At 41.6% G+C, this 17,643-nt stretch overlaps 1 protein-coding gene across 8 annotated transcripts in view; it reads right to left on the reverse strand.

The window, feature by feature from the left end:
• VGLL3 (vestigial like family member 3) overlaps window positions 1-17,643 on the reverse strand; it is a 125,105-nt gene that overhangs the window by 81,689 nt on the left and 25,773 nt on the right. For 7 of the 8 annotated variants that reach the window (XM_067001569.1, XM_067001563.1, XM_067001559.1 and 4 more), the window contains exon 3: window positions 16,452-16,952. In XM_067001569.1, coding sequence (XP_066857670.1) covers window positions 16,452-16,952 — 501 coding nt within the window. Of the gene's footprint in view, window positions 1-573; window positions 10,291-16,451; window positions 16,953-17,643 lie in introns of those variants that run through there. The other variant, XM_067001558.1, reaches the window with a different exon arrangement.

Here is a 17,643-nt window from a genome sequence, read left to right on the forward strand (position 1 = left end):
TGCTACTTTCTTCTTACTGAAGTACTCTTGAAGTCTGTGGCAGGATCTCATGTGTACCTAGGCTTCAGCTCCCTCTGGCTAAATAAGGGACTTGAAGCTGCAAAACTGTCACCCCTTCCTAAGAAAAGGATTAAATTCAGGAAACTAAGACTCATATGCTGGTGACTAATGTTTCGTTTTTTGCTGTGTGTTGTGCCTTGCATTACCACTCTTGGGTGGCCAAGATCAATTGGACCCACACCGTGACCCACCTCTACTGAGAAGCGGTTGCTGTGCATTGCCTTCAGGGCACATGCTGCTGTGATTTGTAGAAAGCATGCTTCATGATGAAGTATGAGGTTCTTCATGGAAGTTTGGGCAGTCTTTAGGGCAACACATAGACCCAGCCAGCCTCCGCCCTCCTTGTCCAGTGGGAATCACAGAGAAGTGATTATCTTGGAACAGATGCAGAGGCTTAAAAAAGAGGGGATGATGGAAAAAAAACATTGCACAAAGCCTCCTCACGTGAGCAATGAGTACACCCCACAGCTGTTAAATTTGTTTTGCATATTTTACATATTTACATACACAAAATATTTCCAAACATCCCTGTGTTTATTTAAAACTCCATCAGTAACACATCTTGCAGAACAGATCCAATGCAAGTAGATTCACCGCGTGACACTTCCCCACATTGGTTTTAAGATGCATTAGGTGTCCAAACCTGTTTCTACTGAAGTCAACAACAGCAGCAAATCCCAGAATCCCAAAGGAAGAAGATTGAAATCTATAATCTTGAACTGTTCACCTTACAGCAAAGACCTTCAGCCAACCAGTCTGAAAATGAATGAGGCAATGCTTCTAAAACAACGACAGCTGGTACATTAGAGAACGGGATTTTTTGCTCACATGTCACAGATGCCAGTTGCTTGTGGGTGGGTGGTGGGGGTGGGTTGGAATGGGAATAAAACCTTCGAAGGAAGGGCTGAATAGCCTTCCTCAGATAGCGTAGAGAAGTCAAAAAATCTACTCAAGATCAGAAAGAGTTGTTTAGCTTCTCATATAGGAAAAATTCAGCTTAAAAAAGGTAGAGTGACACCCATGTCCACGTTCACTTTGATGATCAGTTCAGGAAAGATCAACTAATCAGTGGAGGAAGAATTCGGCCTTGAAAAATTCTGTTTTTAGTTTGCAATGCCTCCTTTTTCTTCCAACCCAGACAGCCAGGCAGGGAACTGGGCAGCCCACCAACTCTAGACACCTTTCTGTGGGCACTACACAACTTGAAAATGGAAAAAAGTCATGAAAAAGTGCACAGGGATGGCTTCCCACATACTCGCCCTTGATGAGAAAGCCAATGAGGAAAGGAGCATGAGGGCGATGATGCTGCTGCACGCCGCCTCCTCAAGCTTACTTGTCAGGTGGAGCAGGAGTTGATCTGCCAGAGCCAAGGAATTACTTCTCCACAAAAGCAAACCTAAAAGAAAAGGGTGAAGTAAAAGCAGGGGTAGTTGTGCAGCTTGCAGTTTCCATTCGGCATTGGCTCTGTTGCTCAGAAGACAAAGCAGGGCTGAAACAACACACTAGCAAGTGAGGAATATTTATACAGACTGCCACCACAAAACTGCTTTACTGATGAGCCTCTACAGAAATCATTCCCATTGACATAGATGACAAAAAATAAGCTCATACTCTTAAAAAGGACATTTGAGAGAGACTAGGGAGTTTCCCACTGAGAAAGTTCCTTAAAGTTGAATTTTCTCTTTATCTATCCCCACCAGTAAGGAATAGAGTGCTATTCTTAAAAGGGAACAGATTTCTTGGTTTTGGCCAGATATAGAAATCTTTGTTGCTATATTTGGCTTCCAATGTAGAACTCTCTGCTTGCTGGTGGGAGGAGGAAATTAGAGCTGGTGTTATTCATAACTAAATGGGCATGAAAAACAAACCACCTCTCTTTGAACTTTAGTGCTACTATGGGCATTCACGTAACAAATCATTTTCAATGACTGCAATACCTCTGTACATACAATGGCCAACATCAAAACGTTATTACCCACTCATTTTGCCATAGTGATAAACCATTGCAGATGTACAGTTATTGTGAAGGCAAAGACATCGGTGTAGTTCCTGGTGTTTTTGGTTTTTTTTTAAATTTAAATAGCATTTCTCACTTCGCTTGAAATAAAGCAAAAGTGATGTTCTGAAGGAGAGAAAATTACTGGAAGGCTGCAGCATCCAGCCCCCCTCCTCTTCCCAACAACCCCAAAAAAGAAATCAGCTAAATTAATTGGCATCCCAGCCCAACGCACAGCTCAGCCGTGAGGAATTCTCACCAGATGTCTCAGTCCCCACCCGGCCTCCCACGTCACGCAGGCAGAATAATCCCTCGGAGCCCGAGGTCCTGCTGGGACAACTGGCCCTGCTACGCCACAGGTCCCCATGGAGGGCTGAAGGAACCCCTGGACCACCAGACCCTACCCCAGCAGCTGGCCCCTGGCCATGCCTCCCCACCAGTGCAGCGGATGCCAGCCTTGCTCCTCACACTTTCCATGGCATTTCCCTCATGCCCTCATAGCAGTCTGAGCATTGCTGAGGTCCCTCCTGGCACCAAGGGAAGCGCCTCCCCCTGGCATCAGTCTGGAACCCAGTTTCCAACTAATAAAACCCCGAATTAGATTTATTAGGATGTAAATGATGAGATTCTTGATGGATGTAAGATCACTAAAGTCAACTGAGTGGCACCAATATACATGAACAGAGGCTGTAGCTTGGCATGAACAAAACCAGTGACAAAATAATGCTCCCTCTTAAGCATCCCTTCCCCTCCTCTTGCTTTGTGATACAATGAGATCATATAGAAATAACAGCCATGAGCACCTGGAAACCAAGATGTGAGGCAAGGCCACTGGAGCCCTGGTCTAGTAGAAGATGTTACAGGGAAAAGAAAAAGCACTTCAGCTAGCTCATCCTCCACATTAACATACTGTTGCTGCCTAAAATGCATTTGCTTCACTGAGGATATATGTGATTGTCTTAAACCAACGGGGCTCTCTCATCTTTTCTCACAGACTAAACCACAGTGTACACAGCTCACTTCAAAGAAAGAAGTTTCCTGCAATGTTTATCCTAACTTTTTCTTGACACATAGTTTGTCCCAAATTTCTAAGTCCCCACACTATTCTTGCATTTTTTGATGGCTGTCACATCCACCTCTACTTCTTTCATGTATAAGCCAAGCAATCGTTAGGCTTTATTTGCTTATTTTGAAGTGGTCCCCATCCCATCTTCATCTCTACTGTGCATGCAGACTGTTTTTCTCCCAGTAGCTCCCAACCCCATTCTCTCCTACAGGAAGATTTGAACCCAAACTCCTCCTTCCCTGGCCTTCCTCTCCTTAAGTTTCTGGCAGCTCCTCTACCTTTTGCTCATGGCCCAAGAAAGAAGAGGGTGATTTTGAGCAGAGACAAAGCACTCTGCTTGCTGTCCAGTCCTGGACATGGTGCCTGGAGCAGGACATATGGGAAATTCCTGCTCATCTACTGATGCTCTGAAACAGAGTACAGCCCATATGGTCAGGATCTTTACAGAATTTTGCAACTAAACTCTTAACAGCTCCCTGCTGATCGCGTGCAAGTGGCAATTTTTCAAAAGCTCAGTGCTTGGCCAAGCTTTGGAGGTTTCCCCCCACCCCCTCTGCTGGAACAGTAAATGATATATCTGTGACCGAAACATCAAACCTTCAGACCTCGATCCAGAACACAGACATGCAAACATTTCATAATTAAACAGCTGTAAAATAATTTTAGCAAGGGCAAAGTTACTTCCTTAATGGGAATCACAGAACTTTGCCGTTAAAAAATAATAATAAATCAATTTGAGTAAATAACTTTCATGGAAAAATTCTACTTGATGACCATCAGAATAGCAACAAAATTCAAAAATTAAAAGGCTCATACACCAAGAAGCATCAGATAGTGATTCTACTAGGTGTGATTTTAAAGTAGCCTCTAGTACTAAAGCAACTTAAAAAGACATAAAGAAACAAGTAAGACATCAAAGCAGAAGCAAATGACAGCGTCTGAACTGGAAAGCCTTATATGCTAGGACTTCACTCTGTCCAATTTCAGTAGAGGACCATCTTAGAACACTTGTTTTCCAGGGTTTTCAACAGGAAACAAACCCTTAGCTGTAAAAATTATTCTCATAAAAAGAATAGAAACTCAGGATGCTGTAATTTACAAAGAGATTTATGAGTTCTTCAGTTGCATTAGAATAAAAATAAAGCACTAGCTAATTGTTGAGAAATACAGACCAAACCAAAAATGCTACATTAAAAATATAACAATAAAATTCACATTAAATTATTTATTCAGTAATTAAAACAGTGACATTTTTCTTTATACAAAGTCCCCCACCAGTTTTGATGAGAGGGATGAAATGTTCAATGGAATTTTGAGGGAAGCAGGGTTGGAAATCAAGTGGGGAAGGAGAGAAACCCTGATTTGACAGATGGTTTTAAAAGATAGCTACAAACAGCTAGCAGAGAAAGTGCAGCATAGTTCTGCAGATACTTTACTATGATTACTGTAAACCTCAACTGCTATAAATACTGGTTTTATATAGGTACTAGTTACCTGAGCCCAAGCCCACTGGAATCAAGGAGGATTCCAATTTATATCCACTGATGTTGGACCAGACCCTGGGCCTCCACTTTGTGTCAGCCAACGCTGGACTGCAGTTCAGGCATTCACGTCTGGTCCCAATGATCTCAATGCCATCAAAGACTTACATAGACACTGAAGGAAGGAAGCAAGGATAGGGCTCCTGTAATGACCATCATCAATGATGCACAGCTGATCCATCTTGAAGGCTTGTGCCTTTGAGTGGGTGCATAAGAACTATGATGTTTTAATTATCACTGTCTCTAAATGACCTCTACTAGATGCTAAAAGCACCATGCAAGTTCACAGGGAACTCCAGGCACTGGAGGATGAAGATGGTCCCATCATGGAGACTGCAGAGCGGGAACAGCCAGAGGGTTACATGCACTCTGCAGACCAAGAGCAGCTAAAATACAGGTTTCCAGGGATATCTTTAATTCCCCTTGGCATGCAGTTCAACATGTAAGAGGGGACAAGTGTAAACCTGCTAGTACAGTCTAATGTTAATGCGTTGTGTAGTGGCTGCCCAACCATCAGCATACAATGCTGGAGAAGATCATCATCTTTGCTAACAGCATTACCAACCAGCTCAACCTTTGCAAGAAGACCCCTCCTGCCTTTCCTGTTTCAGGGACTGGGATTTTGACCTCGCCCCAGCACAAGTCCCTTAGGCTTTAAAGGGAACTCTTCTTGCATCATAACTGTCTGATTGTGCCCATAGGGCTAATATGTAAAAGCAGTATTTATTTTTAAATACCATCCTGCTTTACATGAGATTTCAGTTCCAAACAACACGCATCAACTTTTTAAAAAAATCTACACACACAATTAATATTTATCATTCAAATAACCGTTAAAAGCACAAAGGCAAACATATTAAAGCCAAGAAATCAATTTAACATATATATATTTCTAAACTGTTTAAAAGAAACGTATGTTGCTGGTCCATTGATATGGAGAAAAACATTCTACCTGAAATTATTTAAAAGAATTGTATTCAACATGATATGTTTGTCTGCTGAAAGGCAACATATTGCACCTCTCTACATAACTCTGCTGACTTCATGGTCATCTTTATACATAAAACAAATCAGGGCTTTTGAAAGGTTGGGCTGAGAGGTATGGGGTTGTTTTTTTCACTTTTTTTTTTTTTTTACAAGAATGGAAAAATTCCATTCACTCCTGAGGTTATGGAGAATGCAATAAAATATCTTTTTTGTTGTTTGTTTCAGTCAGAAATTTAGTGATGTCATTCACTTCAATTCCAAATGACATGCATTTGAAGCATGAGGGTGGAATAGAGGGAACTAGGTATAACTGTGTGTGTAAATATATACACATATATAAGGAAATGGGAGTGAAGAGCTAGACATACACAATAGGCTGGAAGCAGAAAGGTTGGGTATGTGCAAGGCAATTGATCATAAGTACAGGTGGGGAGACACAACACTCCCTTCCGTCCCACAATCTCTGTTCTCAAGAGGTGTGCAATCAGTCTCTCTCTCTGAAAGCTGCAAAGAGATTCATCCCCAAAAGCATGTTTGAAGGCAGGAGAAGCAGAAGGTTGAGAAAACCCTAACATTCACTGAAGACTTTCACATTGTGAAAGAGGCATCAGAAAAGCCGGTAACTGAATTTGTGTGACTGGTGAGGAGAGGCATTAGAACAAAGTGCATTTTACTGCTGTCAAGTGTAGCTTATTCAGGTTACCAGAAATCAGATCTGCTGGGTGTTCAATAGCTGTAGTATAGCATTCTCTTGTTAGGATTGGAAAATGCAGCTGAAACAAAATGGATATTTGCTTTTCAAAAACTGGTGGTCAGGTAGAACACCCCCAGTCTTCAAGCAAACAAGAAAAAAAAATTGTCAGCAGATTTCTCAACATTAATAAGAATGAAATAAAATCCTGGACAATTTTAAGAGTTTAGTATTTAGATTTTCTTGAAATAAAACAATAGTTTCCCTGTGTTGTCCCAGAAATAGTGTCAGAGTACATCATGTTTTTGTAAGACCTCAAAAAATGAATCATTCACTTTCTTAGTACATCACTGGAATTCACCACACACAAAAAGAATGAAACAAGTCCTTTAGGAACACATTAAGACATAACTTGCCTGTGACCTGATTTTAAGGGCCCTTTGGTAGCACGAGCAGCCTTATCATTTTTTTTTTTTTTTATTTTTCACTGCCATAAATAAGCTGTAACTGCAACATCATGAGCGAGCACTCCCCTCTTCCTTCAAGAGCAATACCAACATAGCATCTGCTTCTCATAAGAACATTTGTGCGTGTAAGTGTGCATGTATATGTGTACGCATGACAGAGAAGCAAATCTGCTGAATTTAACTTAAAAATGTGTCATAAGCCTTTTTTCTTTCCTGTCATTCAAATCACAGGTTATATAAGAAGGGCTACTGCTATGTACTTGTGCTTTTACTTTCATCTCATTTGTTAGTACAGGGGACAGTTAGTTACTGAGGAAATTTGTCTTTCAAAGTCAATTGACTGGTGCGTGAACAGCTGTAGAAAATAGCAGTTTTTTATTGGCACTTGTCTCCCAAAACCTTGCATATTTATACAAGTACTTTAAGCACAGTCACAAGTTCAGCAGTGGAAGCCGCTGAGCAAAACAGTGCATGACAGTAGTCCTTGAAGAAAGAAGCAACAGAATCATCACATATCCACTCCCTTTAGCCATCAACTCAATAAAACAGTCCAGAAAGGAATTCCAGTGCAAACTTCAGGCTTGATTGTTCCTGTCTCATTCTGCTTTGACAACTACAGGGAACAGGAGGAGATCCTTCACCATCTGAGCTTGCAAAAACAAAGACAATGAACAGACTGCTCTTGCTAGACATTAACTATTTCAGGAAGTCAAACATACTATATATTAAAAAGAAACACTGCCTTTTGTTTTGCTCACCCTGTCCCAAAATCTCCAACCCTGATGTTCAAAGAGTTAAATTACAACTTTTCTTGTTGTTTCTCTTGTGACACATTGCCTCTTTGCCTTCCAGCTTTGCCAAGTTCAGGGAAAAGTAATAATAATAATAATAATAAATCTTGTGGTTTTTTTTTTCCAGTATTTCTAATACTGTAATAATTCCCAATTTTTAATCTATTTCAGAAACTCATATTCCTGAGATATTTCCTGAATTATACTGTTCTGATAAATAAAGAAGCCATGAAGGCTTTTGTTACCTTCCTTCCCATGCACTTTTCCCATTCCATCACTAATTCATTGACAAACCGAGAAGCTAGCTCCACCAGAGCAGCAACAATATATAGAACTGTCATGAGAGTGAAACTCCTTAAGGAAGAAATGCTGACAGACTATAAGGACAAGAGGTGGGGCTGAGGGAGAATAATATTTAATTCAGCATCCCAACACACTAACAACAACCCTATTATTTTTAGGTAATATTTAAGAATAGTCCCTTCAACAGTTTTACACTGTCTCAAACGTCGTATCAGCAAGATACATGATTAAGGGTCTTACCAAACTGTGATATAATCCTACTGCCCACAGTGCCAGCATATCAAGCCCTCTCATGTCAAGGGAGAACTCAACACCTCATAGGATCAAGTTCGAAAGCTTGGAGAGAAGAAGCAGTGCAGGGAGGAAGGCCTGAATTTCAGACTGGCAGACACATCCCAACACTCCCCCTCGCCTTTCACACACACCCCCATGTGGTGTCCACCTGACAAGCCTACATTCACAATGTTCACTGCCTTAAAAGCATTTTTTTTTTTAAATGTCTTGATGTCTATGGTCTTGATCTCCATGTAGCTGGTTTGCCTTTTAGACAGTTACGTCTGAAAACAATGATAACAGAAATATAATATGAGAGCCTTGGGAAATATTACAGTGGGATCCCAAAAATATTCATTCACTGAAGGTAAACAGAGTAGAAAGGCAACATTTCCAAGCAATAGCCAGGATTTGGCAACCTAGGCCCTGATCCTGTACTCAGTCCCACCTAAGCACATGCTGTCATGTTGCTGGAGTTACCACCATGTTGCTGGGCCTGGAGGCTGATCCACCAGCAGCCCATTGCAGGATGTGGGCTGTTGAGGGCAATCTTGCAGCCCTTATTCAGGATTGGATCCTGCTCCGCCTTGGCTTCAATTAAAGTCATTATTAATCAGGTCAGACTCAAGGCCCAGGACAGAAATGGGGTTTCCCAAACACCTTGCAGTGTGCTGTGGCTAGATATGGCCATGTAATTTCCCAGTTCATTCTTACCCTGACAGCAGCAAAGCCCAGCTTTTGTGCATGCTGAGCACATACAACTTCTTATGACATTCAAGAGCTGTAGCTGGGGTCCCATAAGGCCCCCAACAAATCTTAGGTTAGGCAACCAGATTTTGACATCGACAGGCGTTGAAAGTGTCAGCACTTCCCATGAGGTTCTCAGCAGACAGATCAGGCCATGTGAAAACATTTTGTTTCTGCAAGTCACACATTTTTATAAAATTTACATTTCTATCCTAAACATTCATGTTACAGGTTAAAACCCTTGAAATAGCTTAGCGGAAAGTCGTGCCTTGTGACTTAAAATATGAGTATGCTAGCAGTTACAATCACTATGAGCATCTGAAACACAACTCATAGGTGACTGCATTCATCAGCTTCTGTGGATCATGGATAAGGTCCAAACTCAGGTCTGACAAAAAAAATCCATAGAAGTATTTGGTCCATTTTGAAAGAATGGATGGGTTGGAAATGCAGTTTCTGTAACCCCAGGCTTTGCTCCATGTTAAAGGTGTTTGCAAATTTCTGACAATCAGTACAGCACTAAGCTGTCTTTAGAAACAAGAAAAAACACACCCTTACTAGAATCTAACACCAGCAGGAAAAATGTTTGGCTGAAACTTTAGGTGTGAATTATACTTGCTTAAGCTAGAACTAGAGGACAAAAACATCAAGATCTAGTAATGTGGAAAGAAGGAAGGTTTAGCTCTTTAAAAAGAAGGGAAGGATAGATATTTGAGGTAACAAAACAAAACAAGAAACAAACCCAAAATGCACAAACACATCACGGACATCTAAAAATAGCATTTTATACATTTTTTGCCAGTGCTTCTCTGAGAGCAAGTTCTTTAAACAGAACTTAACAATTTTACAATTTTTTTTTTAAAAAAATATGTCATCCTAAAATAGCCCATCAATCCTTACCCAAACTTTCTGTATTTCTACAAAAATAGATGCACAAAGAGCTACAAAATAACGTATTCCTGAAAGGAGGCGCACTGTAGTCAAGGGAGAGTCTTTTTCCCTGACAATTGAAACTGTTCATAAAAATACCAAGCTCAACAAAACAAAACACTGTTAAAGTAGCAGAAAGGAGTTAGGTTGCCCAGCTGCAGCAGGCTCAGATGAGGAAAGAAAGAAAAGCGAGTTTGTCTGTTTGTTTGTTTTCCAACTCTGTGGGACCCATAAGTGGCCTTAAAAATAAAAGGCTCAATAGCAAAACCAGAATGGTTGGCTCTTCATCTTCATGTGTGTCCTTTGCCCTGTGCAGAAGGAGTCAACGATGGTTATATTGCCCGCCCAGCTGCGCTGACTCCAGCTCTAGATGGTCTTAAGTTATATCTAAACTTCAGAACCACGAAGTTTCCTTGCTCTTGTCCTGATGCTGTAGACCTGGATTTCAGAAAAGAAAAGTAACATTTAAAATCTGATACAGCTGCTTCCTCCCCCTCCCCAAACAAAAACAAACACAACTTACCAGCCTAGTGGATTCATTAGTAACATTGCTATTGCTTCAATTTTTATAGTTTATTTGGGACGAACTTAAACCCCACTGAAGTTTTAGACTGTCTCAAGCAGTTCAGGAATGCTGGTAAATGTGTGCTTCCTTGTTTTGGCCTCATTTGGAGAGGAGCATGGCGTGATAAAATCATCCTGCGAGGTCTGTGCAGGCTATCCACTATGGAACAACATCATTTTTCCTGATAGGGGCCAGCTATTGACTCTATCTCTTTTCAAAAAGATCTGTAACACTTTAGGATCTCACAGTTTCTATGGTATTTCACCTTACAGAGGAGAGAGGTAAAATGTTCCCGCAGCAAGTACAAAACCCAAATAATTTCACCTACAGAATGTCAGATTTTTAGCCAAGAACGGCTAGTGCTTCCACATGGGAAAAATTAATGATTTTCAGCTTGCATTTGTTATGAGTTCTTCTAGCATTTTCCTTTATAAAAAGTGAGGACTATCTAATAAATGTGGTGCTATGTTGTGGCTTTAGCATTATGGACTTGGAACCTGTGTTATAATCTGGGATTTCTCTACTCCAGAGGGATTCAATCTTCACTAGATTTACACCCAACAGGGTGGATACCTAAAATCCAGACAATAGAGGGGGAGGTGGGGATGAAACTTCCCAAAGAAGATATGGTTTTGCTCATTTATAGGGACAGTAAAAAGGAGAGGTGCAGGCGCATACTTTAAGAGGCAGTAAGGAACTTAAGCCTTACTGATTTAAAGCCTGTCCCTTGATGTTTTGACCCAAGAAAATTAAATTTCATGAAATGAAGGTTCACTTCCCACTGCTGTGTAGACAGCAATTCTCTGTTCTGCATCGTGCAATATATTGTCCTGCTATACCAAGACCAATGCACCAACTACCTAATCTGCTACGATTTTAAGGCCAAATACACCACTAATATAAATAGATGCAACTGTAACAGACTACAGTGGTGTTACAACTGCTGAAGTTGCCTGTTCGGTAACCTGTGAGAATTAAAGATGTGCTGAGACGGCTCACCCATTTCCATATCTGATCACACAGCATAACCCAAAGGAAGACTCATGTTTTTAGAAAGCCTTCCAACAGGCCTGATGGATTCAGATCCATCCACCAAATCCTCGATGTAGAAGTACAGTTATATCGCTAATGATGACCAACATGTGAGAGCTGAGCTACAAAGCTATTAATAGCCATGTGAAAGATTACACCACATTGCTCCATCCGTGTGAGGACTCCCAAGCAGTGCCCAAACACTTGCATGTCCAGCTGCAACAAGGGAAAGCAGAGCACACTTCTTGGGTGGCTCTCTGCTCCTTTTCATATGCACTTACACCTATTTCTTTAAATTGGAAAAAAAAAAAACAAAACACAGGACATCTGTCAACTAAAGCATGCCACACTTGCAGACTTCTTACTCAACGAGGATGCTTCCTTTTTACTTATGAGTTAGGTGTTTTCCTGGCAGTATCACTCACAAGCAGAGACATAATAAACTACTGTTAGTTTCCTTCAAAGCTCCCTTACAGTTAGTGATGACAATTTTTTGTTATTTTTCCCCTTTTTATTTTTTTAAAGCAAAGATAATAATAATAATAATAAATAATAATAATAATAATAAAAAGGGGAGTCAGACAGACAGCAGAAACTTTTCAGAGTGCAAGGAAGTCATTTAAGTTTACCAGTGAAGCACTACAGGACACCGGAGGCAACGCAAGCTGATGAGAAGAGAAATAGATTGTATGGTTCATACCGGTTTAAAAAAATATATTACACACACCTCCTTAAAAGGATGTACACCTGGCAGTAATGACTGGTAGAAGGGGAATAACCAGCTGACTAGACACCTTCCTAGTTAAATGTCTTTGCAAGAAACAGAAAAAAAAATGTAACAAGGAGGTTTAAGATATAGCTATTAAGTTCAAACAGCCACAGAAAACAATCCAAAAAAATGAAAGTTGCCTTAGCTACAGAACTGAATGTGAAACACTTTCCATGCCTTTTCCTCATTATATTCCCATATCCTTTATGGCAAGGCTATCTGCACTTCTAACATGTAATCCAAGTGCAGCCCTGCTACTAACCAAGAGCAGTAGCTTGCAGTTTGCCGCTAGAACAAATATTTTCCCATTTGCAAAGACACCCTCGCTTGTGTTGTACAAGCCAGTAATTCCACAGCAGAACTCTCCATCTCTGAGATGCCGATGCAGCTAACTGCCACACACACGGTATGCGGGTTATGTGGGAACATCTAAACCAGCCTGATGAAGTGTGACCAACCTGTAGCATGTGTGAACGGAGACAACTCTACGGAAGGCAGCAGACTGACCGCTCAAATTCTGTATTCAACATGACCCACTGATTTACAAGCATTTCCGAAGTGGACTTTCCATAGTTAGCCAGGACTAGAGAATATCTATTAATTCTCCCAAATATAAGGACAGACAGATGTGCACCTCAATTTTAAAACAAAATTACAGCCCTCAGATATGCCAAAATCCTGCTCTGCTTTTATTATGCTGGGGTTACAGGAAACCTCTTCCAGCACATCTGTCCAACAGCAGGGCAGGATATCCTACCAGCAGACTCCGCAGTAGCAGGGCAAGTTGCTCTGCTCTTCTATGCACAGGGCTGCCAGCTGGATCTGACCGACCACCTGAAGAGCGCCTGTGCCCACTGCTCTGCTCCCAAAGGCCCACAGGCAAGCTTGGAATGCTGCAACCACCAGCTCCAGTGGCAATGAGACAGCAGTTTCTCCCCAATTTTAAGTGCTCAACTCAACTTTCTCACCCTTAACATGAACGCGAGGATTTAGTCCCCACACTGTACAACTGTGGCTGCAGCAACGGTCTACGTATATGTGCTGTGAACTGCAGTCAATGCTGTTAGAGGCTGACCTTGCTTTGCTTGGCATCAGTAGGACAGAGAATTAAGGCTCAATGCACAAACACGTTGTGCTCGGTGCTTGGTATCAAATGTATCGAGCTGGTCCATAGCTTGGGCACTTCAGCTTTGGAAAGGCACCATATAACAGCAGCCACAAATGTAACAGGTTGCAACAGATTTTGATTTAGGCTAGCGTTTTCTTTAATCCCACTTGTACCAACACAGAAGCATCTAAAAGGGTTAATTTGCAGCATACAGCATAAGAATTAAGCCACATTTAATGGGAATCAGGTAGCTAAATCCCATCTCATCCCACTAAAACAGGACCATGTAAATTCAAACAGATGTGCATGACAGATTGATACTTTGTTTTTTGCTCTGCAAACAGCGAGATGCTAATGTCCCATACAATCTGCTCTGAAACCAATTCCCAAACTACACCCTGCATGCAAGGGGAGCCCTCTCTTAACCTTTGAAGTGGTTCAGCATTGTCCATTCAGAAGATGGAGTCTTTGGCTTTGCATGGCTGAGATGCAACAATGTAGCTGGACGAGGGTAAGATTACAGACAGCCTGCCCTGATCCTAACCCTATCACTCCATCTAATTCAGCGTGAGGAATTTTGCAAATGTTTCTATAATCGCATGTGACAGTAGCATAAGAAATGTGACTCACAGTAAGAGGGGAAAAAAAAATCATCTGCATATCTGAAGGACTCTGAAAAGCATCCTCTATATGTGTTAGCTTTTTTCCAAATAAATTAACTGAAGCTTATGTAATCTAATATATCGACAGCTCCAGATGCTGATGTCTTTTATTCTCCAGGGAGATGTGGTCAAAAACTTCCAGAACTGAAGTTTTCTTGCCACTATGACCTTACCCAACTCAGGAGAATCTGCTTACAAGAAGGCGAGTATGTTCTTCTCCAGGCCCTCCAGTTTTTAGCCTCTCTGCTGAGACTGCCATCTTGCGCTAGCATTAAATGCAATAAAAATCTGTGTGATGTGGAGACTTAAACAGTGAAAACCCTACCTCAGAGTGGACAGGGAACAAGAAAAGCTCTGACAGTGATGGTAAGTGCTGGATATGATTCAGTATGGTGCTTCAGCAGCTCCCTCCTCTCCCCTGCAGCACAACACACATTCCCTGGGATGACTCCATTTGACATGCATGGAAAACACTGGAGCAATTAACCTCCCTCTTTCCACCTTGGTCACACCTTGAATAGCTGTAACCAAAGCATTTGTCTCAAATCCACCAGATGTGGAAAGGGAGTCTCTCTGAACAAGACTTCCCGTCCTTCCCAGCGAGTCTCTGCTTGGAGACCATAGAAGAGGAGTGTGCAGGGTAAGCAAACCAATATTTGTAATGTCACAGGTTACCACTATGTGCTGTGACATCCATTGTTTGGTCCATTGTTTCCAAAGCCCTAGGTATCAAGCTGAGGCTGCCCAATAAGGTTGTGCTATTGTGTTTCAGAGCATGGCCATTTTCAATAGTCATAAACAAGAGAGACGCTGGTCTGCTGAGATCCTCTGTTTCTATAAACTGGTCACACATAATTTTTCATCTTTCTTTTCTCCCCAGAGGAACTCATGGACTATAATCTACACACCAAGCATGTGCCAAAAACAGTATACAAGCCAGCTTGCCCGGTACCGAAACAACTCACAGCCTAGGTGAGACTCGTACTGAAGCCTGGCAGTGGTTCTTCCTGACAAACAATCCCTTACACGGTTTGCTGCTCCATCCCCCAAAAGGTAAGTCAAGTACAGAGTTCTGGAGCTGGACTGCTGGGGCTACTGTCAGACCAGTGGGCTCGTCCCCTCCATCAGTTGCAATGACCATTTGCTCATGATTCAGAGAAAGCAACTTCCATTATGGAATTTGTCAGAAAGATAGAACTTACTATTGTGATTTTGTTAGGTTATCTTCTTATACATAAAAGCATAAAATGTAATAATACATCTTGTATCATCTGGTTGGCTGGAAGTGTTATTAATAAATATAAAATCATCCAGTATTAAGAATCCTATTACTCTTTTTCTTAATTTCTTGAAGGAGTAAGTGGCATGGTACTTAGAAAAGGTTATTGGTTACCAGTTGCTACTATGGGAAGAAAGAAATTTGTATTAGGTTCACTCACTTATAACTGGATTCTGGTTTCTATTATTCCATATTTAAGAAACAGCATTTTTTCCTCCACCAATTCTTTCTTCCCTTACACACTAACCAAAAGCAAGAAAGCACTTCTTACACATGGAATCAGCTAGCTAGAGCTATCAAGAAGACATCCTCAAAAAGACAGAGAAACAGATACCTCAAGGAAAAGGGAAGAGAGATGCAAACCCAGTATTTCCTGAATAAAGTAACAAAAGGTGTTTCAGAAGTACTAACGTGCTGGTCAGATAAACATCACGCAGAAAAAAGAGACCATAACAGAGCACACGAGCACAGATGGACATTCTGGAGATAAGTCACCCATCACTTTGATATCAAATGGCTATAAACAGTGAGGGCTACCAGACTGCTCCTAATGCTGAGATAAGAGCCTTCAAGTCAAATCTTGCCTGTGATGCAGCAGATGTAGTTTATGGAGGTTGTCCCATAGTTATAGATGGAGTAAAATGAATCTGATTCAGAGACCTCTGCCTAGCCCCTACAAGAATGGAGTTCAGTATGATGGTGAGCACAGCTTAAACAGCATCTCTTCTTTATGTGACACCTGGATGCTACACAGGAAGGAAATGCTACGCTTTTCCAATTTACATGAGTAGGATGCAATCCTCATGTACTGACAAATACAGTCCTCATTGGAGCTATATTTTGATGAATGAAAACATGAATTGGCTGAATAAGCTGGAAGCTTCCATGTGAAAGTTTAATTAGCCATTTCCCACAAGATTTAAACCAAAAAAAACATGCATCATGTCACAACTCATTTGTCTTGAGTGGGACCAAGGGAGACAAGGGTCTTTCAGCAAAAGGCAGAGGGAGATGGATATTTCACAGCTCATCTGCTCTGACAGCAATTTCAGGAGGGATTCCTACCTGGAAATTTATTTGGAGAAGGCTCTGAGAACAAACCCTACTTGAGCTGCAGGGATTCCACTTCATTGCTTGAGTTCTTTCTGCTAAAACAAGTCACAGACACAACTGAACCATCTTACCTGCGTCAAACCCAAAACTTGGCACAATGTCCACTGTTCCATGAAAGGCTCCAGCCCATGCTGAGGTAGCGCTGGTGACAGCAGCAGGATCTGTCTTAGTCACGTCACGCTGGGGAGCAGGAATCCTGGCTGCACGTACTGAAGGCATCAGCAGGGACCCGTACCGGGGGTCACGGTGCGAGCTGGGATGGTGATGGTGCATGTGTGGATGAGGGTGATGGCGATGCATGTACACGTCATGCATGTGTGCATACGAAGGGCTCACCTGAGATGCTAAAGGATAATGCCAGGATTCAGATGCAGCAGGGGGAGGAGGTGGGGCAGTCTGATGAAGGCCGTGTCCTGGCCAGCTGCTGGGATCTGGTGTTGGGAAGGTGCCTGGTGCAGTAACGGGGAAATCAGGATGTACTCCACTTAAGCATGGTGGTGGGGGAGGCTGATAAGAGCTGGTCCAAAATGAAGTTGGGAAACTGCTCCTTTGGCTTGAAATTGTTGAGTTTTCTGGAAGAGAGGAGAGAAATTAATTTTGACTGAAGCTGAAAAACAAATTTAATGACAGAAACCCTACAATGATTTTCTACTGTCAAATTTGTAATGCTGAACTCAAGCTTCAAGTTACAGAATCACAGAATGGTTGAGGTTGGAGAGGAGCTCTTCAGATCAGCTAGTCCAACCTCAGGACTCAAAGCAGCGTCATCCAGGGCAGATTGTCTGGGACCACATTCAGTCAGATTTTAGCCCAAATCCAAACTTCATGACCTCCCTGGGCAACCTGTTCCAGTGTTTGATCACCCTCACAATAGAAAAAAAAATAAAAATGTTTTCTTGCTTTCAGACGGAATTTCCTGATTTCTAATTTGTGCCTATTACATCTTGTCCTGTCAACAAACACTGCTGACGAAAGTCTGGCTCCCATATCTTCGTTTTCTCACATCAGGTATTTACACACATTGATAAGACCCCGTGAGGAGACTTGTCTTCTTCAGGCTGAAGGATCACAGATCTCTCAGGATCTTGACACAGAAATAATGAGACATTAACTTCTGCTCCTGACCAGACCAGAACATATCATTTAGAAAATTCTCTTCAAATTAATTGCATGTTTTGATGGGATCATCTCTAATGCATCTTATGTTAGTTTCTTGTATCATGTTACTCAGTCCCCAATAGCATCAGGCACATGAAGTCTATG

This window comes from Anser cygnoides, chromosome 1 (assembly GCF_040182565.1).
Source record: "Anser cygnoides isolate HZ-2024a breed goose chromosome 1, Taihu_goose_T2T_genome, whole genome shotgun sequence".
Lineage (NCBI taxonomy): Eukaryota > Metazoa > Chordata > Aves > Anseriformes > Anatidae > Anser > Anser cygnoides.